Source organism: Pristiophorus japonicus, chromosome 11, assembly GCF_044704955.1.
Source record: "Pristiophorus japonicus isolate sPriJap1 chromosome 11, sPriJap1.hap1, whole genome shotgun sequence".
NCBI lineage: Eukaryota > Metazoa > Chordata > Chondrichthyes > Pristiophoridae > Pristiophorus > Pristiophorus japonicus.
The window spans coordinates 119,936,230-119,960,265 of NC_091987.1; the positions used below are offsets into that span (position 1 = coordinate 119,936,230).

The following is a 24,036-nucleotide window of genomic DNA, read 5'->3' on the forward strand; positions in this document are numbered from 1 at the left end:
TTTAGCAATGAATTAATACCTATACAGTATTTTTAAGGCCCAATAAGAAGCTATTGCATCTCAGCAGAGAAGAATTAACTGTAACCCTCCCCTTCACTGGAAGCTGGATTGGCTGTATCTGTAGTCTGTTCTGGGATGAATTTTGCTGACATGGGTTTATAGAAAGCACTGAAAAGCCTCTAATAATACACACGTATTTAGTCTGTTCTTCCTAAATGGGATGTGCTCACAGCAAAAATGCCTCATTTCTTTTGGCAATATGCTTGTGATTTTTAAAAATCAGATGTATATAAATGGTATGTTTAGCACATTCTCCCTTCACGTCTGGTGTCACACCTTTGTGTAAGTAAGTAAATTTTGTGCAGCTTAATTTGCTCAAGTCTTGTATTGATAAACAGCAACAAATTACAGGTTAAGGAACGTACTAAGTAGCAAGTAGGAATGAAAGCCACCAATCCAGAGATTTATTTACTTATCTCCTGTGTGGTATTCGATGGGGGACAAAACTTGTCTATCTACGATAGGTAAGGAAAACATTTATTTTCCAAATCCAAATTAGAAGCACTTGGCTCTTTGTTTCCGGGGCAATCTCTTACAAACTCCCTTTGCAAATTATTTCTGAGCCTTTCCCCCTTTGCACCAGCATCATGAACAACACCACTGGAGATAATATGTTGCAGATCAGTTGATTGAAATCTAATGCTTATTTAAAACAAACACGGCACAGTGCAAACTCTTTGTCTTCTTTCCGGACACACATTGGACTGCCACCTTGCTGTCGGGGGCGGGGGTCCCCAATGGAGGGCTCTCTATGCAGTAGTCCTCCACTGCACTCCAGGTTAGATGCCTGTAGGGGTGGCCACTCAGCTACCTGCCTCTCTCTGCTCGTGCCTGGGTGACCCAGGAGAAAGAGCACGTGGTGTCCACCGGTACATTTGTGGCCTTCCACGAACGGTGGGCACTGGAGTGCATAGTTGACCGAGGAAATAATATTATGATTTAAATTGTTAAGTTTCCTTTGTCTTTTTTATGATTTGGGTTGTTATGATTTGATTTTGTCCCTCTTAAAAATGGGACACATTTGTTAGATCTTTGACACTGAAGCAAAACAGTGTCTCCTTAAAGGTTAAATTAAGAGAGAGATCGTGCAAAAATGGCACTGATGGCAGACATGATGTCGGTATTGATGCAATTTAAAAAGTTTTTGTGGGTTGATTTGGAATAGATAATCCAGATTGCCCATCCCTAATTGCCCTTGCTGCTCCCACAGTGCTGTTAGGGGGGGGAGTTCCTGGATTTTGACCCAGTGATGATGAAGGAATGGCGATATACTTCCAAGTCAGGATGGTGTGTAAATTGGAGGGGAACTTGCAGGTGATGGTGTTCCCATGTGCCTGCTGCCCTTGTCCTTCTAGGTGGTAGAGGTCATGGGTTTGGGAGGTGCTGTCGAAGAAGCCTTGGTGAGTTGATGCAGTACATTTTGTAGATGGTACACACTGCAACCACGGTACATTGGTGGTGGAGGAGGGAGTGAATGTTTAAGGTGATGGATGGGATGCCACACAAGCGGGCTGTTTTGTCATGGATGGTATCGCGCTTCTTGACTGTTGTTTGAGCTGCACTCATCCAGGCAAGTGGAGGGTATTCCATCGCACTCCTAACTTGTGCCTAGTAGATGTGGAAAGGCTTTGGAGAGTCAGGAGGTGAGATAAATGCCACAGAATGCCCTGCCTCTGACCTCTTATTGCCACAGTATTTAGGTGGCTGGTCCAATTAAGTTTCTTAACATTCTCCAGGATGTTGATGGAGGATTTGGCGATGGTGATGCCATTGAATATCAAGGGCGGTGGTTAGACTCTCGCTTTTTGGAGATAGTCATTGCCTGGCATTGTGTGCCGTGAATGTTACTTGCCACTTATTAGCCCAAGCCTGAATGCCAGCTAGGTCATGCTGCATGTGGGCATGGACTGCTTCATTATCTGTAGAGTTGTGAAAGGAACTGAACACTGTTCAATTATTAGTGAACATCTCCACTTTTGACCTTTTATGATGGAAGGAAGGTCATTGATGAAGATGATTGGGCCTGGGACACTGCCCTGAGGAACTCCTGCAGTGATGTCCTGGGACCGAGATGATTGACCTCCAATAACCACAACATTTTTCGTGCTAGTTATGACTCCAGCCAGTGAAGAGTGATTCCCATTGACTTCATTTTTACTCGGGCTCCTTGATGCCACACTTGGTCAAATGCTGCCTCGGTGCCAAGGTCAGTCACTCTCCCCTCACCTCTAGAAATCAGCTCTTCTGTCCATGTTTGGACCAAGGCTGTAATGAGGTCTGGATCCAAGTGGTCCTGGTGGAACCCAAACTGAGCATTGGGTAGCAGGTTATTGGTGAGTAATTGCTGCTTGATAGCACTGCCGACGACACTTCCATCACTTTGCTGATGATTGACAGTAGTGTTGGGGTGGTAATTGACTGGATCGGATTTGTCCTGCTTTTTGTGGACAGGACATACCTGGGCAGTTTTCCACATTGTCTGGTAGATGCCAGCATTGTAGCTGTACTGGAACAGCTTGGCTAGAGGCGGGGCTAGTTCTGGATGTTGTCGAGGCCTATAGCCTTTGCTGTATTCAGTGCGCTCAGCCATTTGTCAATAGCATGTGGAGTGAATTGGATTGGCTGAAGACTGGCTTCTGTGATAGGGGCTGCGAAGGCTGATATGGATTATCCACTTGGCACTTCTGGCTGAAGGTGGTTGCACACACTTCAGCCTTGTCTTTTGCACTCGCGTACTGGGCTCTACCATCTTTGAGGATGGGGATATTCATGGAGCAGCCTCTTCCCATTTGTTGTTTAATTGTCTACCACCATTCACGACTGGATGTGGCAGGACTGCAGAGCTTTGATCTGATCTGTTGATTGTGGGATCGCTTAGCTGTTTCTGCTGTTTAGCATGCATGTAGTCGTGTGTTGCAGCTTCCCCAGGTTGGCACCTCATTTTTAGGTATGCCTGTTGCTGCTCCCGGCATGCTCCTTTGCACTCCTCATTGAACCAGGGTTGGTTCCCTGTCTTGAGGCATATGCCTGGTCATGAAGTTACAGATTGTGGTGGAATACAATTCTGCTACTGCTGATGGGCCACAGCGCCTCATGGATGCCCAGTTTTGTGCTGCTAGATCTGTTCTGAATCTATCGCATTTAGCACTGTGGTAGTGCCACACAACACGATGGAAGGTGTACTCTGTGTGTAGTCGGGACTTCGTCTCCATAGCATATGCATCTTTCTAAGTAGCTATTATTCTGCAATACAGTAGTTCCTATGATAGCCCTGAACCATCTCCCCACTCTACCCCATCCCATCCCAAAAGTGTTCATTGAAGTTATTGTGAATTGGGCAACTTAACACGGTGAGGCTGAAGGAATCTGTGACGAGGCTGTTTCATGAAATTGATTGTTGAGATTTTAATTCCTGGTGAACTTGTACTGGGCTGCTAGTGAATGGGCAGATCTTTGGTCAAATACATGCTCCCATTGCTAGTCTGAATTCGAACTTAGTTGTTTGACATGATAACACTACTAGAGGGAATTCCACAAGCAGGAGAAGCAGTCGGTGAAGCTTTGCCACTGGCTTCCATGTTGATCTTTCTTGAGTTGATTTGTCGAATGTTGAGATGCGGTTGTAACAGGCCTTGTGATAATGACCAGATAATGTTTTTTTTATGTTAATTTAAAGATAAATATTGATCAGGAGCCAGGGATAACTGCCCTGCTCCTCTTCAAAATAGTGCCGTGGGATCATTTACGTCCACTTGAGAGCAGACAGGACCTCTGTTTAATGTCTCATCCGAAACACACCACCTCCGACAGTGTAGCACTCCCTCAGCACTGCACTGGAGTGTCAACCTAGATTTTTGTGCTCAAGTCTCTGGAATGTGACTTGAACCCACAATCTTCTGATCCCATTTCTGATGTAGATGATGAACTCTGGCATGGAATTCAGCTATGCTACAATCTGTAGGTTTGAATGTTTCTGGATTGCATAGAAGCATGAGAGATTTTGCAGCTTACCACACAACACAACATAATACAATATTGCTGTGCATTTATAAACTTTGACAGAGTTTGCAAAGTGCCACAAGTGTGGCTGAGCTTTTTTGATCTGCATTCTTTGAATTTTTGCAACCATTTATGCCATTTAGATTATTATTCATATGTGATTAAAGGAACGTTTCTAGGAAGCGTTATGTTCTGTTTCCTCTATTATTTGTTCATAAATTTGTTGTATCTACTTTGTTGTTCAATTATCATCTGTCTTGAATATCGAGATGATTATGGTCATATGGCATTTCTTTTGTTCATTTTTGGGATGCCAAATGATGCAGGATTTTCCTGTGGGTTTGTTAAAATATCAATCCTTCCTCTGGTTTTAATTGGTGGTGGTGACATCTGCCATTTAAATTCCATAACCAAATTCTGCTTGGAATAAGGGCGCCTGGGTGGGTCGGAGGAATTATTTACTTGATAATTGGGGAAACATCCAGACTATGTTTGTTTTATTTTTAGAAACCTTCCCTCTTCCACACAGCAGGCGTAATGTTTTCAACAGGGCAGGGCGCTAGTTGATGTGTTTACATGGCATGGCTAGCGGGAGGAAAGGAAGCTAGAAAATTATTGGCACTTTTACCATTTGGTCTACTTTTTGCCATTGCACAAGGTGTCCCTTGCTTTTTTTGGTGTTGGTAATCCCTAATAGTGTTTGGATATATACATTTAAAATACCTGTGGTGATCAAATTAACTGTTTGCCCTTAACTGCAACCAAATCCAGAGCATGGTTTCTTTCAAAACGGTGTCTGGCAAAAGTTGGACTTGTTTGTCAAACCTGTTTTCGTTCACTGTATATTGTCTAAATACCCAGTCTTGTTCCAGTTAACTTTCAGCCACAGGTAGGTTTTCTGGTTCTGCAAGGTTCACTTGTATGTTCACAAAGCGCCTTGCAACTAGGTCAGAGCCTGACAATCCAAATTTGGGTGTGAATGATTGATTCAGCTGTCACTGGTTGAAACTACAACCCAGTGTGACTCTCAAAATATTAATGAGATGAGTGACCTCAGTGCACCTGAAAAGATATCACAGCCAATAAAATGAAGCGTTCCAGTCATCAGATTAAAGTAACCATTTTATTTAGCTGAATCAATGTAGCAATTTACTCCCAGCTGAATGCCATTCAAAGGCAATTGAATAATGAAAGAATGAATTGGTCGTTTGTGCTACTTTGAAAGTTTGGACATACAATACTCTTTTTTTTAAATGAGTGGTTTAGTGAATGTTTAAGTAGACAGTAGTTTTTTTCATTGGTCTGTGTTATTTGTATTTTAAATCTACTCGATGACTTCATCCTTTCAAATAATGACTTGAAATGAATAATTCAACCCTTCCGCTTTTAAGATCTGAGTTCCAAGATACTTGTTTTGTCTCGAACATCTGCAAAAATCATAACGTATATACATACAACAAAGTGCGGAATGATTCTTAATTTTCAATATTCTCAGCATTAGATTAATACAGGATTTGTATTTTTATATAAGTGTAAAAATATTACAGCCGTCATCAGAGTTCAGTATTGCAACTTCAAACCATCAAGGCCGCCCAGTCCAGTCGATTTGTGCAAGTTGCTGACCATCTGCATGTGTTGGGCACAGTCAGTGGTGGGCACAGTCAGCGCTGTTTGTGAAGCAGCTGCTAAAAACTGCTCTGTCTGACTCTCTGCCCATAAAGCCTGGCAAAGGGCCTCTCCTGCACGTGCATTGACATCACTCATGCGCAGAAGAGGCTGTGTGTTACAGGGCAGAGTCGCCCAGAGGTAGACGAGTTGTTTTCAGAACATGTGAACAGGGATTGGCAGGTAACATTGTCACATTCACATTGGTTATTTTATCTTGCTTTTAAAAAAAACTGGCATAATTCATTGTCATCGATTATACCTCCATGGACTTAAGATCATTTATATATTTTGAGCATGTTTGTAATCTAGGCATAGACTCACAAGGTGTGAAATCACTTTCTATTAACTTCAGTTACATAGAAGTAATTATCCATACTTTGACCTCATGTTAAATGGTGTTTTAGCATTTATTTAATCAGTACACTGGATCAGTCCTCTTACTCTTTTAACTTTTTGTACACTTATACTTTATGCTTTAAGTTCTGTGTTCATGTCCGAGCCCGTTTCCCTTAATGTGGAAATAACCCAAGATCTTGGGAAATGCACCCATCTTTTTCTGTCTTATGCCATCAAATTACTAGAGTCTGCAACCTCTGGACCACAATTTGTCCATGCACTTGCTGGTATGCCAAGTGCCTGTTACCAGCAAACCATTTCACTAAATGGTGCAGTGTGCTGGGGCCCTAACATGCTGGGCCAGTGTGACTGGATACACACTCAGTGCTTGAGGAAGCATTGAGTGGAAACCAGACGCCTCCCTGCTGGCCACGAGTGGCTAAATTTCAGAGCGCCGTCTGAGCAAGCAGCTCATTCTTGGGTGGGGATAATGTGTGAATACAGGCAAAAATTACAAAAGTGAAAGGGATTTTAAGAGTCTTGCCCTTTATTTTTTATATAAAACATTTCACGAATGCAATAACTACTTCACAGATGAACTTTTGTCACTTTGATGAATTGCCCATTATCTGCAAAGTAGCTCGGTGCAGCAGTTTTTGCACTCTGTGCTGTCACCTTACTGCAAGAAAGTGGTTCCAGTTGCCAGAGCTGTGCATCAGTTCTCTATTAAAAATAGGTTTTTATCTTCATTATGTCATGTACTATAATATAAAATCACATCTGTAGCATGTTGAAGATAATCGACGAGGAAAAGTAGCTTCTTCATTGTTTCACATTCTGCATTTGTCATGGATGTATAACCTAGGGTCTGGGGAAGCTGTGCTGAGCACACACACTCTCCTCCTAGAGCCACAAAATAGCTCTCAGGATCTGTAGCATACGATAGAAGCTAGAGGACCCTTTGCCAACATGAGTGTAAAAGTATTGTGTGTATGCTTCTAAGTATTCCTCCAGATCTCCTGCAACATTGCTCATTGAGTTGGAGGAGTAGTTTTTTGCAATGTGAGCCTGCTAAGTTTGGACAGAAATTGTCCCTCTTGCTCCTCGTGGGATCAGAGGTTCTTCTCTCTCCCTCCCTCTCTAAAACAGGATTTCTCTTTTTATTTTCCCTGCAATTCTACCTCCCCTCACTTTTGACTCAATGAGATGCTTCTCCATTCCTCCCCATGATCAGATAGTTGAAATGATGCAACTTTACCTGAACTGGAAATGAACCACGAGCATTGTTAATAAGGGTGCTCTGCTGGTAAATCTCACGTAAACTAAAACTTGTAAGGGTACCATGCTTCCCATTGAGGGCACGAGGTTAAAAAAAAAACGAAGAAACTTCTTGAATGCAAGAGCATTCTAGAGTCTCCATTAAAACTGGGCGCATTATTTAGATGTATGTGTGTGTGTGACTATCTGTTTGTGTGTGTCTGTATGTCCCTGTGAATGTTTACAGCCAAGACTTTGTGGCCTTTAAAATGGAATGGCTAAGTTAAACAGAGCTATGCCTTGTGGGCTGAAAACCGGCTTTTCCGATGCCTTCCCGGGTCTGTAGAAACTTCGTACGGGCGCGGAACATCGGAAATTCCACCCCAGTGTTCACGTTTCAGATCGATGACCTTTCAGGGATGACTGTAGAGCTGTCCATCAAATTAATTTAAAAAAAAAATAAAGAATCTGTGCTCTAAAGCCTGTCTCAAATCTTTCATTAATTCATAGGATAAACCAAAGCTGACAGCAATTTTGAAAGGGAGGGGACCATTTACAGTGAGAGCTAGGGACGTTGCGTGGTCAGCATTTTAGTGGAAATGGGGTTAAGGGTGCAGGAGGTGGGTCTCCTGGATAAGATGAGTTGGAGAGGGTATCATAGAATTTTACAGCAAAGAACTGCCTTTGCGCACTTTGAGCTATCCAAATAATCCCACTCCCCTGCTGTTTCTCCATAACTTTGTAATTTTCTCTCCAGGTAGTTATCAAATTCCCTTTGGAAAGTTACTATTGCATCTGCTTCCACCACCCTTTCAGGTAGTGCACACTGGTTACGTTTTAAAAAAAATTCTCCTCATCTTTTGCCAATTATTGTAAATCTGTGTCCTCTGGTTACCGATCCTTTTGCCAATGGAAACTGTAAGGGGAGGGGAGATAGGGGAGAAAGACACCAGTTCAGTCCGCAAGTCATGGGGAACCTCTTGGGGGAGGAACAAGAGAAAAGGATTTTGGATATGAAACTAAGATAATTCTGGCATCTTTTGAATTGAAATACATAGAAATTACAACATGGAAACAGGTCATTCGGCTCAACTATTCCGTGCTGGCATTTGCCCGCTGCATGAGCAAGTCGTCCTGATCACATTTACCCACTGTTTCCTTCACCGCTTTCCTCCACATAGCCTATCCAATCTTGAATGTTGACATAGTTTCTGCTTCAACCATTAACCCTGGAAGTGAATTCTATCGTCTTACAACTCTGGGGTTGGGGGGTGGGTCAAAAATCAAAATATAATTTCTTATTTGTTGTATTTTTGCCCAGCAGCAAGAATTCATAGTTGAACAAAAACATACTAGGCCTATTGTGGCCCACTGACAAAGAAATGATTGAATTTCTATTGAGTGGCTGTGCAAAAACATGGCGATCGTGTCAGCAGCTGGTCTACTACGCCTGGAGAGCTGAGTAATATGGAACAACACTGGGACCATATCTAAGTGCATAATATAAAGATATTGTCAGTCAGTTTTCTATCTAGATTATTTAACTTTCGTTGCTGTAACTCAAGGCTGGCTTTTTGCTGATTATTACAAACGTGTAATGAGGTATAAATGCAGTTAATAGTCAGCATATTTTGGTGTTCGACACAGTTGAATGAACATGGAATACAAATTTTCTGTCATGCGGTAAAATGACATTTCTACTTTTCAGTGAATAGCTTTAATATGTGTGTTGTGTTTATGCTTGGGTTACATCTGCATTTCCATTCATGCCTGTGACAAATGATGTGGCCACTAAATGTGTCACTTGAACAATAATCCAAACTTCATTTGTGCTGTGCACATTCGTGCAGAATTTGTTGCAACATTGCCACACCAGTCAAAATACCGTGTTAACTGTGAATGTGATAGAGTAAAAGGGAACTAGACCGTCAGAAATTAGTTGCCATCTTTGTTTTGGATCTCAAAAAAGTATTTATTCCCACTGTTCAGTGAAGGCCGACTGGCTACTCCTGAAATTAAATGGCCAGTAAAGGTTTACTGTGCTTGTGTTACATTACCAAAGTTGCGCTGCCTTCATTTTCCCCAACTTGCTCTGGACCTCACTCCAAGCCCCAGCTTGAAACTGGTTATCAAGATCCTTGAACAGGATGGAAATCTGTTTCATGAGGTTATCTACATCACTCTGCAGCAAGAACAACAAGTGCGCCTGAAAATCCAATGCTTCTATTTATAAAAACAAAAACCTGTAATACACTATATGCTCTGTGTAAACAGATCCCACAATGGCTTTACAAAAAATATAAACTGTTTGAATCTCTGCTTACATAGTACTCCTGTACCTGTGATACTCTGGCTGTTCAGACTGGTTTGCACCAGGACAAGCAATGGGTTGGCCAAGGAGCTGCTGCACTTAGCAAGAGAGATGGAAAGAGAAGTGATACTGGAGGCAAGATGAACAGTAAGCTAGTTGAAAGGAGAAAAAGCCTCAGGCTTGTGTGGAATTACTACTGAAGTACTTAAAAATGGGGGTTGAACTGGTGAAAGGGCATCATTGCGTCACCCCAAAAGCCTGGGGGATATAGAATGTATGGGTTTACAAAGTGGGTACAATTAAATAAGCCTTAAGTAATTGTGGGAATGTCTGTGGGTTCAGAAGATGTGGATTTGCTGACCAAATCCTGTTGCTCAGACGATTGAAAAGCACTGGGAATGTGAAAAAGATCTAAATATGTTTCATAATAGACTTTACGTAGCTGTATGATACAAGTGTGGAGTGAGTAGTGTTGCGGCTCAGTGGGATAATTACCAGTTGGCTGGAGGAGGTGCATGAAGGAACAAAAGTTTGTGTGAGGATTGGAGGAGGAGGAGGGGTGTCTTTTTAGGGCTGCATCTCGTTGTGGTTTACTGAATACAATGGACAATTTTGTGAGGGAAGAAGAGATATTGAAGGTAATGAGCAATAGGTGTCAGGGTAGCTGAAAACCAAGCAAAGGACCTGAAATGTGGAAAGATGTTAGCCTTCTGTTGAACGTGGACAGCTGATGGAGATTTACATAGGATTACATAGTATATACAGCACAGAAACAGGCCATTTGGCCCAACCAGTCCATGCCAGCGTTTATGCTCCACTCGTGCCTCCTCCCGTCTTTCCTCCTCTAAATCTATCAGCATAACCCTCTATTCCCTTCTCCCTCACTTGCTTGTATAGCCTCCCCTTAAATGCATCTATATTATTCGCCTCAACCACTCCCTGTGGTAGCGAGTTCCACATTTTCACCACTCTTTTTAGGTAAAGAAGTTTTTTCTGAATTCCCAATTGGATTTCTTGGTGACTATCTTATATTGATGGCCTCTAGTTATGCTCTTCCCCACAAGGGGAAAAATTCTCATTCTCTCTCTCTCTCTCTCTCTCTCGCTCCACTTTATCAAAACCTTTCATAATGTTAAAGACCTCTATTAGGTCACCCCTCAGCCACCTTTTTTCAAGAGAAAAGAGACCCAGCTTGTTCATCCTTTCCTGATCTGTTATCATCCTTGTAAAGGATGAGGTTGGGGGAAATGGGGCTAAACATCTGCTTGCCAAAAAGAAGGTAATTCCTTTGTTGGAGGAGGAGCCAAGGGGAGTGAATGGAAGCTAAAGGAAGTGGTGGACTGGATAATGTGACCCTGGGAGTTGTGTGCCTAATGAAGGAGGATGCAATTAAGTGGTGATTAGGTGCAGTGCTCTGGCTGGAAATGTTTTTTGATGAACTGTGAAGGAAGTGATTAGTGTCTGGTTGACCCTTTTCTTTAGTTCTGAGGGCTGGACCCTGACAAAAGCAAGGGCCTTCCCTCAGTTAGGTTGTCCAGTGAGAAACTGAGTCATACAGACTAATTGCAGAAGCTGCTTACAAAATCTTAGATTTACAGAATATAATAGTACAAAATAAATCTAATCTGGAAGATGAGAAAATGAAACTGAGGTCAAGTACTGTCATTTATTAATCCTAAAATATGCTCGACAGGAAGCCTTCTGTCACATCTGCCATTTACCTTTAGTCTTGCAACAATTAAAGCTCGTCAGGGTATCCAGATGTAACTGAGCTCCAGTAAATACAAGCTTGAGTTCTGATTTGATAATATATCCCTGTCCCGGGGTCATCCATGGTTTTCACAAAAGAGAGGGGCTATGCAGACTTTGCAACAAGGAGGAGGACTGTGAAATATTGGACAAGATAAATATAGTGAGAGGAAATATTAAGGGGCTTAGCAGCTTTGAAAGCAGCTAAATCCCCAGGCCTGGATGAAATATATCCCAGGCTGTTAAGAAAAGCAAAAAAGGAAATAGCAGAGGCTCTGACCATCATTTTCCAATCCTCTCTGGATACAGGTGTGGTGCCAGAGGACTGCTAATGTTGTACCTTTGTTTAAAAAGGAGAAAGAGATGGACCGAGTAATTACAGGCCAGTCAGCCTAATCTCAGTGGTGGGAAAATTATTGGAAAAATTCCTGAGGGACAGGATAAATCTTCATTTGCAAAGACACTGATTAATCAAGGACAGTCAGCACAGATTTGTTATGGGAAGGTCGTGTCTGACTAACTTGATTGAATTTTTCGAGGAGGTAACCAGGGGGGTTATGAGGGCAGTGTGTATGATGTAGTGTAAATGGATTTTAGCAAGGCTTTTGATAAGTTCCCACATGGCAGACTGGTCACGAAAGTAAAAGCCCTTGTGATCCAGGGCAAAGTAGCAAGTTGGATCCAAATTTGGCTCAAGCAGGAAGCAAAGGGTAATGGTTGATGTTTTTGTGACTGGAAGGCTGTATCCAGTAGGGTTCCGCAGAGCTCCGTGCTGGGTCCCTTGCTTTTTGTGGTATATATCAATGACATGGGGGTATGATTAAGAAGTTTGCAGAGGTCACTAAAATAGGGTGTGTGGTTGATAATGAAGAAGAAAGCTGTGTACTGCAGGAAGATATCAATGTACTGGTCAGGTGGGTAGAACAGTGGCAAATGGAATTCAATCCAGATAAGTGTGAGGTAATGCATTTGGGGGGGGGGGTCTAACAGGACAAGGGCATACACATTAAATAGTACGATACTGAAAAGCGTAGAGGAACAAAGGGACCTTGTAGTTCAGGTCCACAGGTTCCTAAAGGTAATAGGCAGGTAGATAAGGTGGTTAAGAAAGCATATGGAATACTTGCATTTATTAGTCGAGGCATGGAATACAAGAGCAAGGTTATGCTTGAAATGTATAAAACACTGGTTAGGTCGCAGCTGAATTGTGTGCAGTTCTGGTCACCACATTACAGGAAAGATGTGATTGCACTGGAAAGGGTGCAGAGGAAATTTACAAGAATGTTGCCTGGACTGGATAATTTTGGCTATTAGGAAAATTGGAGATGTTGGGTCTGTTTTCTTTGGAACAGAGGAGGTTGAGAGGAGACCTGATTGAGGTGTATGAAATTATGAGGGGCCTGGATATAATGGATAGGAAGGACATGTTTCCCTTGACAGAGGGCTCAACAACCAGGGGGCATAGATTTAAAGTAATTGGGGGGAGGTATAGAGGAGATACGAGGGGAAATTACGTTACCCAGAGGGTGGTGGGGGTCTGGAACTCACTGCCTGAAAGGGTGGTAGAGGCAGAAAGTCTCACCACATATTTTTAAAAAATACTTGGATGTGCAGTTAAAATGCTGTAGCCTACAGGGCTACAGACCAAGAGCTGGAAAGTGGGATTAGGCTGGATGGCTCTTGGTCAGCCGGCATGGACATGATACGCCGAAATGGCCTCCTTCCATGCTGTAAATTTCTATGATTGTGGCTGCACCCCTTGACAGTGGAAAATTTTCCTTGTTTCTTTAAGGTGAATTAGAGCTTGTGCTGCTCAATACAAAGTGATATAGGGTAGCTGTAATATTCATTTTAGCAGTCCAGGAACGTATATTTTCCTCTCCAGATCTGGGGCAATTAGCTGCTAGCAATATAAACGGGGTCAGTTAGATGTACAAAGCTGGGCCCAGTGTCCCTTACTATGTACATGGCACGTAGCTGCATGAAAATGGATGTTACATGAAAAACCATGTACTGGGATGAAACATTCTGCCTAGATGTACTTGAATGTTCTGTGCAGCAACTTTTACCAATGAGACAGATCTGAAAGTTACTCGGCTGAGGCTCAGATTTGGAACATTTATTGCCCAAGAAAATATGTGGCCGTCTCTGATTCCCAAACCTGTATTTGTAACATCAGTAATTTTTTCTGCATGCCAGTTATCTCTGGATATTCCCATACTAGAGTGGCTAGCTTTGCAAAGGTAGGTTACGGCCCCAATAATGTTGATTGTGAGAATCTTGCCCCTTGCCATTCGGGACAGTTTTATTACTCAGTGATTAGCAAAGCTTTCTAAGGCCGTTATAATGAGATAGAAATGCTGGTTTACACCATTGGGGTGTCAATATGGGGGCATCCTCATTTTCAGATCATGGGGACAAACCCTTGTGTTTAAAGAACTGGGAGAACTTTATGCCAGGTCCTTTTGGCTGTACTTATCCTGGATCAATTTACAATCGTGACCTCACCCCCTTTGACCTTATTGGCTCAATTGATATGTTATTAGCCCATAATTAGCCCAAAAATCCTGAAATGTCAAGCATGAGTTATAGCTCAATGCAATGTGCTAACTCTCAGGCAGACAAGGGTCTGTGTTTTTTCAACTTTGCAGCCTGTTTGAATTCTCTATCAATCCCCCCTTTGATTCTTTCACAAACTGAATCATAAAACATCAGGTATCACTGGTTAAACATTCTACAAAATAATTTCATACATGTTAATAGTTTCCTTCTAAAATTTGTTGATGTGTTTCGCCACATGTCCGGACTAGTAGCTTCCACACAAATTTACATCAACCCGAATTCCATTGTGGCCACAATGGAAGTCTGGTTTTAGTCGGTTAATTAACCTCATTCCAATTTAATCCAAATCAATATCTTAATTCAACCATTAAACAACCTTCCCGTAAGCATAACATACCCCTGTGCCACGTACAGACGGTCTGCTGGGACCTGCAAGGTGTCTCACCTGCAGGACAGCAGTTACAGCTGCCTGGTTGCAACAACATTTAATCAACATAAACAAACAATATAAAAGTAAAATAATTACAACGAATAGAATTAAACCTTCCACCAATTAAGTTCCTATTGAACCTAGCCATTCAGTGGCTCCGCTCTACAAAATGAATGATGGGGATTGCTTAAGTTTTTCTGCCTCCTTTTGGATATGCTCTGCTAAGTGGATAATTTCTTCAGAGCTATCTGGGATATATGTGCAACACTCAGTTCCGAGTAGGGTGCAAGTACCTCCCCTTTCAGCCAGGATGTAATCAAGGGCCAGTCTATTCTGTAGGGCTACTGTGCGGATTGCTACCATTTCTGCATTGATTTTAACTAGGGCCTCTGAGGTATCATTGGCTACCCATTCCACAACGGATGCCATGTTAATGGATTCCCTTGCCAGTTTGGCGGTCCCATACCCGGGGATCAGAATGGCAAAGAACCGCTCTGTTTCTGTGATAGCTCTCTTAGGACGGTGTAGATGTTCTGACAGTGACTTTATATGATACATATATGGCACAATGTAGACTAAATAGCAGGATCCCGTCCAATTCTGGGGCGGCCAAGGGTAGGCCTTGTGGCCATACACCCAATAGGTGCCATTATAGACAATGAACGTTAGCTGTTTCTTTGTCAGCAACACTCCGGGGCCTGTCCAGGCTTTTCCATCCGTTTTATTCAGAATCCCCGTTACTTTAAGAATTCCCACATCGGCCCAGTTTGTACGGTTCCGTGGCTTGATTATATTATAATTCCGGGAGCAGTTACTATACCCCATATTTCGACCTCCTTTGATGTTTCTAATCAGACAGACCAATTCCCCCGGTCTTCCTACCCCATTGTATTACTGATGATAAAAAAATGGGGGCCGTTTGGAATTATTGTAGCACGGTTGGTATCCCCCTTCAAAGGTAGTCAGATTGTAACCTGCCAACTTCCATTTACGTGCCCAGTCTTCCGTATCCTGAAACGCATTGCCTGTTTTATTTTGATTAATTATCCACTCAGCCATTTCCGAGATATTCAAGGGAATTGGCCTCAAGGGAATCCCTCCCTTTGAGTGAATAGGAATATGTGCGCACTTACCCAACAACTAGAAATGTTACTTTGTTTGGCATAAATGTATGACATATAAAAAAGTATTTACATGTAATTCCCTGGGTACTCTACTATTTCCCTTTGGTGCAGAGGGTCGGCTAGTAAGAAGTAGGCAAATGCCTAGAATACCTACAGTCAGTAGTACAGTAAATTTATACATTTTGGCAAAAAGTAATAGTCCTTATCAGATTTCAGCTTCAGTTATGGGTGCTCGTTTAACGTGTGAGGCGTGGTTCCAGGCTTTCTTTCCTTGGACTTTAACAGCTGCCTAGGTGGTCAATAACACTTTGTAAGGTCCCTCCCACTTGGCACCTAAAGGTTCTTTATGCAACTTTTTCACACACACCCAAACTCCCGGGATGATGTCGAGTCCTCCTTCGGGTGGATTACTCCAAGCTGCCGATACCTGTCGGGAAACAGAACGAATAGCATTGGTTAAGTTCTGACAGTATGATAAGAGTGTCACTCATTAAATGAACATCAGCTTTCTGTAAATCAATAGTTCCTGGCAGCGACATGAGTCTTCCCGTTATAATTTCAAATGGGCTTAGACCTGTAGTTCTGTTTGGGGTTGCCCTAATGGTACATAGCACTATTGGTAGTGCCTGGGGCCATGGTGTTCCTTCTTGATGATATTTGGCAAGCCATTGTTTCAGAGTTTGATGCATTCGCTCTACTTGTCCTGATGATTGTGGGTGATAAGGACAGTGTAAATCCCACCTAATGTTTAGTAACTTACAGACTTCTTGGCAGACAGCACCTGTGAAGTGTGGTCCCTGATCTGAGTTGATGCTACTCGGGACTCCCCATCGGGGAATGTAATCCTGACACAAGATCTTTGCAGTGTGATTGGCTGTGGCTGCTTTAGTTGGGACAGCTTCTACCCATCTAGAGAATCTGTCGACCATGACGAGAATGTTAGTGTATCCTTGGCATGGAGGGAGAGATATATAATCAGCCTGCAGATGCTGGAATGGTCCGACAAGGGCAGGGGACCTCAGTTGGGGCATTACCGTGATGGGTCCAGAATTATTTTTCTGGCAGGCCACACAATGGTCTGCTACCAGCTGGCGTGTTTTTTAAATCCCCGACCCCACCAGCTTTTCTGGAACCGTGCCGTCATCTGTTGAGGCCAAGCGTCCCCACGAGTGGATCTGTTGGGCTAAAAAAGGCATAAGCGCTTGTGGTGCGATTGGCTTGTCGGTAACTCTTTGTCTCCAGACACCATCTTCGCATAGCTTAATTCCTGCCTCAATCCATGTCCATTTTTCCTCTCTGGAGCACTCGCCTTGCATTGTTTGAAGGTCTCGTGTCAGAGTCCTGAGTGCTTTCAATCTGCACATCTGTGTTGGTTCTTCTGGGGAATGCCCTGTGAGGCGGCATCTTTAGCTGCCTGATCGGCTAGAGCATTTCCCTGAGCTTCCGTGGTATTTTCCTTGGTATGGACCTTACACTTCAGGATGGACAGTCTCGGATTTCTTTTCCATTTTGGATAGGTGTACCAGCAGCAGTAAGGAATCCTCTTTTCCGCCATAACAGACCAAAGTCGTGAGCGACTCCAAAAGCATAATGTGAATCTGTGTAGACATTAGCTGTCTGTTTTTCTGCTATTCGACATGCTTCTGACAGGGCCCGTAACTTGGCCTTTTGTGCTGACGTTCCTGAGGGTAAACATCCTTTTGCCACTACCTCATATAAGGTTGTAACTGCCCATCCTGCTTTCCTGGTACCATTGTCAACAAAGGAGGAACCATCTGTCAACAGGATGAGGTCTGGGTTGTGCAGAGGCTCCTCGGCTGCTTCTTCTGTTTCTTTTAAAATCTCCATGCAGTCATGCTCTTCACATTCTCCCCCCTCTTGCTCCCTCGATTCTGACATCGGGAGCATAGTTGCGGGATTAACCGGGCTGGCCCGGACGATATGGAGATTAGGAGCTTCCAAAACTGCTGTCCAGCGGGCCCATCTAGCTGCCGTCACCGGAGACATTCTATTCAGAGACAGCAAAGTGTGTGTCAAGTGTACCCACACCGTAATCAGCTTTTGGTCGCGGACTAGACCCGCAGTGGTCATTACCGCTCGACATGTAGCTTCCATGGCCCTTAGGCAACTTCCCCATCCGAGGGCTACCGCATCCAGTTTTGCCAAATAATAGCCAATAGGTCTTTGCCGATCCCCATGTTCTTGTGTCAGTATAGCTGTCATGTATCCTTCTTTCTCATGGACAAACAGGGTAAATGGCTTACCACTGTCGGGGATTCCCAGAGCCGGTGCCGAACACAAAGCCTTTTTCAAACTCGGGAAGGCCTCTTGCTGTTCCTTAGTGAGGGTGATGGCTTCTTTAGAGGCACGTTTCCCCTTTAAGATATCATTCAGTGGCTGAGCAAGCTGTGTGAAGGAGTCAATCCAATTTCTGTTAAAGTTACACAATCCCAAAAAAGACCTTAGTTCCTAAATAGTGGTGGGTTTTTTAGCAGCCTGAATGGCTGCAGTTCTATCCTGGGTAAGTTCTCTCTTTCCTTGTGAAATCTTTTATCCCAGGTATACAACCTCTTCTTGGGATATTTGTGCTTTGTCGATGCTGGCTTTATGTCCTTTCAGCCGAAGTTGGTCCAACAAAGCTCGTAAATCTTGTTCATGCTGTTCCTCCGTGTTTGAAGCTAGCAAGATATTGTCTACATATTGGATGACAGGGGAGGTAATTCTCGCAAATGGCTTTGTAAAGCCATGTGGAATACTGTAGGGCTGTTGTGGAAACCTTGCGGTAACCGGGTCCAAGTATACTGTTGTCCTTGGACAGTGAAAGCAAACCACTGTCGAATATCCGGTGCCAGAGGCACCGACCAAAATCCGTTGGCCATATCTATAACCGAGAAATATTTATGTTCCGGTTTGAGGGCATTAAAAATGGTGGAGGGATCTGCGACCAAAGGAGCTTTTTGATCAATATACTGGTTAGCTTTCCTATAATCGACAGTCAAACGCCAAGTTTCATTAGATTTCTGTACCGGCCACACGGAGCTATTGGAGGAGCTATGCGTTTTAATAAGCACCCCTTGTTTCTCCAATTGCTGAATAACCGGTAAGATTCCCGCGATGGCAGTTGGACTGATGGGATACTGTTTAGTGCATGGAGACGTGTTCCCGGTAAATGACGCAGGCTCCATCTGGAGTAGGCCACAATCGTTCTTATCTTTAGCCCATATCGGGTGTTCCTTCAATTCTTCTTTCTTCAAAGTTCTAATTGACCATGTCACCTGACCATCCTCGAAATGCAACGATGAATCTACTTGGATTAGAACGTCCGTTCCCAAAAGGGGTTGATCTGCTGGGCCTATCCAGACCGGCGTGGTTAGTTCATGTGGACCCAGCCCTATAAGTACTGGTGGTGGTCTTTTAATTTCCATTTTATGGCCCCCAACTCCATAGGCTGTACGTACCCTACCCTCCAACGGCAAAGAGTCTCCATATTGTAGGGGTAGGCATGTTAATTCCACCCCTGTGTCTAAAGGACAGTCCACATCCTTATCACCCACTCTCAGTTATATATAGCCCATTTCCCCATTGTTGTATTAATGCGAGGAGTGGGGCCAGGGCGAGCTCTAATCGTTTTTTGCTATCCCAAGTAATTGCTTCTGTTGTTTTATTGTCAGTCGTTTAAATGCTCCTATGAGGTCGTTATCTTGTGACAAGCCTGGTTTGTTGGCTGAATTGTATCTCTGGCTGCGTCCTCTTCCCCGGCCACGACCTTGCTGTTTTGCCCTGCACATCTTGGCCCAGTGACCTTCTTTCTCACAATAATGACATTTTCCGGGTAATTTTCCTAATGACTGTTTACCGGAATCCTGGGATTTCCATCCCATAGACTGCACAGCTCGGACTTTAGCTCCCATATCCCTGTCTAATTGGTTACATCACTCCACCAACGCTGCAAAGATAGTTCCTCTACCTTCCTAGTCCAGTAACACTACCTTAAGCATTTTGGACAGTTCTGGCTTTAGACCTGCCACGAAAACTGCTTTCAGGGGTCCAAACTCTTGTTCATCTATTTCCTCATCCGTATTATTGATACCCGAATGTTCTAGCCACGTGCATCTAAACCGCTCGTCATACTCCAGGACCTCCTCTGTTCCTTTCTGTTGGCAGGCTGCAATTTTTCCCCAGTCTGTCTTAGCTGGACTTAATGGCTTGCAGCCAATGTTTAATCGCATCCCACCCTGTGTCTAATTCTTGCTCATCCCGCCCCAAAGCTCCTTTTACCTTGTCACACAATTTTCTTCCGTTTTTGGCACCATTATGGTCAAAATTTGCACCCTGTCCCAGGGATGAAGTTGATGTATATTTCTTAAGCGGTCCAATTGGTCCCACGTTTTCACTCCCCCTTTCTTTGGATTGGGCAACTCCTTGGACCATTTATTAATTTTCTCTGGGTCTGCCAGATCATGATACTAAGTATTTTTCATACAGCCTTTTCTTCATTTTTTTGGTTCCGCCCTCATCTGCGGTCTCTTCTGATTTGACTACAACTCGTCTTTTTTTAAATGGGGCAAAGCGCACCCCTAATTCTTCATCCTCCAACCCTGTATCGTAGGAGGATTCAGAATCCGTATTTATATTCCATGGTCGTGTCTTCGGGTTTGCGCTTTTAATTTTTTCCAAACATGTACCCTGGGAATTGATCGATACATTTTCCTTTTCCTATTACTGTCTCTTGACCTAATGATTTTTTCCCTCGTTTAATTTCACCTTTAAGATCTTTAACTTCCGCTTCCAACTTTTCAAGTTCAAGCTTTTTCTGTCTCAATTGTTCACAAACCGCTTGCAATTGGTCCTTTGTACTGGTCAGGTCCCTATCATGTTGGGAACGCGTTATAATTTAATTCCGCTGTCGGCTCTGTCCCATAACAGCTAAGGACCATCTGATTCGCTCTTTATTTTTCATATGGGTCGTTTTTCCCCAGACCCTTATGATCTCGTCCAAGGACCATTGTCCTTTGGAGGTTCCGTATTTTCGTTCGATCTTAATATAGGTTTTAGAGAAGTTGAATTGTTGCTCTATGTATTCTTTCAACTGTTGGAGGATTTCGTCTATCAAAACCTCAGGTGATGCCCGCCTGCCTTTAACAGTTGTAGGCAATTCTTTGCTCTTATCTCCTGCTGCCATAGTACTAATTTCTTTACTGGGGTCTCGAGTCGTAGGCTTTCCAGCCGATCAGTGGGTTGGTGATGAATTAACTAACACACCGCCGAAGTTTAGACGTCTATGGGACCTCGAGCCGATTACCAAACGGAGGGTTCGCAAACCGGAGGCTTTCGGAATCGCGTAGAAGGGGAGGTGAATTTAGACAATTGACTGAGGACTTTTATAAAGGAGTCCTTACCTTAGTATGTAGGTCCGATGTCCAAAATTCAGTTTCTTTCCTCAGCGATCCTGTTCGTGATGCCAAAATTGTTAGATCTCTTAATTTTCAATGAGATGCGAACTCCGGTGATAGTTTAACATAACTTTATTCTGGCAGCTGCAACAAACTGTGCTGGCTTTATGCCAGGTCCTTTGTCCTTCTGAAACACATGGCAAAAAATGGCTGTACTTATCCTGGATCAATTTACAATCGTGACCTCACCCCCTTTGACTTTATTGGCTCAATTGATATGTTGTTAGCCCATAATTGGCTCGCTGCTCAAAGTCCTGAAATGTCAAGCGTGAGTTATAGCTCAATGCAATGTGCTAACTCTCACGCAAGCAAGGGTCTGTGTTTTCTCAACTTTGCAGCCTGTTTGAATTCTCTATCAGAGAGCCATAGTGTGATTGAGGGGCAGGTCACCTCTCTTTAGTTAGCATGTGGACTGTTGTCTGATTTTTTATGGAAGGCCTACAGTTTGAATACATTTAAATGGGATGGTCAACACCCTTACTCTGATAACCAGTTTCATGTGGCTGTTTCTCTTGCCCAAATTATTTTAGCAGGAACTGATTGCGTGGGCTTATAAAATAATAATCAAAATTACGGTTATACTGAAGGCTGAATGCGAGTTGTTAAATGAGACTCTTTTTGATGGGGTTCTCTTATGTATTATCCTTCTGTTCTATGTAATGTAATGCAACGTGGAATAAAAAAAAATGGACTTTAAAGCAAGCAAAAATTGGATATGAATTACATTTTTACTTCAGTTTTCTAATGCGTTTTGTGACCTCTAATCCATAAATATATTTTCCTTCCTTTGTGCTGCTGTTTATCGTTAGTAGTTATGCAAATCAAAGTGTCATTTGAATAATTTGGAAATAATTTTTGAGAAGCGTCCTTTACCATGGCATTAACCTATTAATCTTTGGTCCTCTTAGATCATGAACCTATGTGGTGCAAAGCAACTGGGTTATTTTGGTCGTGGTCAGTTTTACATTGCGCTGAAACTAATAGCTGCAGCCCAGTCTGGCCTTCCAGTACAGCTGGAAAGCATTAACAGTGGTAAGTAATAATACTGCTTTTAATATTGGGTCATATAGCTGTTGTTGAGGTGTTGATGTAAGCATTGCAGGTTAGATTTGCAACCAAATGGGTTCGGTGGGCAGAAGTGAACAGTCTTGCCTTGCAAATGAGTTAGCCATTAGTTGTTAACATGATGGCAAATTGGACAATGCTCACTCCTCTTCATGAGCCTGCATAGTAATGTTTATGCCTATTCTCAATTTGAAAATTAAAATATGATGTGGGTTAAATGCTGCTTGGGAAAATTTCAGCACGTTTTTTGAGTTAAAGAAAATGCTCCTGTGCAAGTGAAACTGGATGACCAATGTCTGAAGTTTAATCTGAATAAATGTCATGTTTTCTGGGATTATTTAATTAAAAATTTCATTTGAGTTTTACAGCTTAGACATATTTGTATTTTCCTCTCTCTTTTTAAAGGACGTATTGCACTTTTTATTTTCCTTGATAGAGAAGATTCATAAGAAAATAACATTAAGAAATAGGAGCAGGAGTAGGCCATTTGGCCCCTTGAGCCTGCTCCGCCATTCAATAAGATCATGGCTGATCTGATCTTGGCCTCAGCTCCACTTCCCTGCCCGCTCCCCATAACCCTTCACTCCTCGATCATTCAAAATGTCACAGGTGACTTGTTCCAGAGTCTCTGAAATTGCTGTTGCAAAGGTGTGTTAAGAGTGCAGCCAGTTCTCACATCATGTCGATTTCAAACTTAAATATAAACAGGAGCAGCAGCAAACCTACAGCCACGTGTACCTATGCCTTTTAGACTCTAGCTTTTCATCTTGTATAATGGAAATTAGCACCCATCACTGATAAGGTGGTGAGCAGTGCATGAAATTAGCTCTTGGCAGACAGGAACAAGAGTGCCAATGATCTAAAAGTACTTCACAACTGGTTACTAGGAGGTGCATGAGAGCAGTGCTCCAGCGTTGTTTCTTTCTTCCTGTAGAGAATTGGCTGCTTTTGATTTTGTCTTTGCCTTAATGGCTTGGGAAGCTTGGAAACTAGCTGTGTGGTGTTGTACAGATATCAGCTTACGCTATGGAACACTCTGTCAGTGTGTCCTTTTGTCAGAGACAAGATTTTTAGGAGGCGAGATTAGGATATGTCCTTTGTATCATTGATCATCCATGACCATTGGACCTAGTGGATGATATGGTCCTAATCTAAAATGCCTTGCAACTGACTGTTAGATGCTGTGCAAAAGCAGGTTGGGATAAACTTTGTCTAGATTTTTCTTGACATTTTATTATCTGTCCTCTTTCTGCCCGCCCCCCCCTCCCCCCCCATAATCTTCCTGTGGAGAAGTGCATAGTCTCTGCTTAATTGTTCCCCATGGTAACACAACTGAGATTGGGAATTTGGAGTCTGGGGTTCAAGTAAAGTTGTATCCCAGGTATGGTGACCACCTGTCCAATTTAGGTCTTGATAATCCATGTGACAAGATTGGGGCACATGTATCGAAGATTATTTGTTTGATTCCTGTCACAGCATATCGGGTTTAAACCCAGGTTCATCGACAGCAATGTAATATGAAAGAGTTCATAACATTGGCGGGTTAACTGCATGTGCTCCAATGGGGTATATGTGTGTAATTATTAATTCTGTGGTGGATGGCCTGTCCATGGGCTCAATTTTCCCCGGTGATTTGCGACGTTTTTTTGGAGCAGGCTGCTTTTCTTGGCCTAAGTTTAAAAAAAAAACAGTTTCCCCAATCAATTTGCACTAATGTAACTCAGTTAGTTACAATTTTTAAAGTTTTTTTTTCAGCCAAAGGAGGCATAACCTGCCACCTGTGCCAATTCTGACCATTTAGGCAAGTTTGGCCAGCTGAGAGTTACACTGGCCTAAGCAGAACTGGAGTATGTGGCCTCTGCAGAAAACCTTCTGGAGAGTTAAAGAAATCGGCGCAGGTAAGTGCAGCCTGGGCTTAGGGGCTAGGGGCGGGGGAACGGACCGGGAGGCCACTCAGCCTGGGCTTAGGGGCTAGGGGCGGAGGATCGGACCGGGAGGCCACTCGGCCTGGGTTAGGGGCTA

General features: G+C 43.0%; 1 protein-coding gene across 2 annotated transcripts in view; it reads left to right on the forward strand.

Moving 5' to 3' along the window:
- The window catches only part of reps2 (RALBP1 associated Eps domain containing 2), a 282,650-nt gene that overhangs the window by 42,627 nt on the left and 215,987 nt on the right, over window positions 1-24,036 (forward strand). For both annotated transcript variants that reach the window (XM_070893049.1, XM_070893050.1), the window contains exon 2: window positions 21,858-21,981. In XM_070893049.1, coding sequence (XP_070749150.1) covers window positions 21,858-21,981 — 124 coding nt within the window. The remainder of the gene's footprint in view (window positions 1-21,857; window positions 21,982-24,036) is intronic.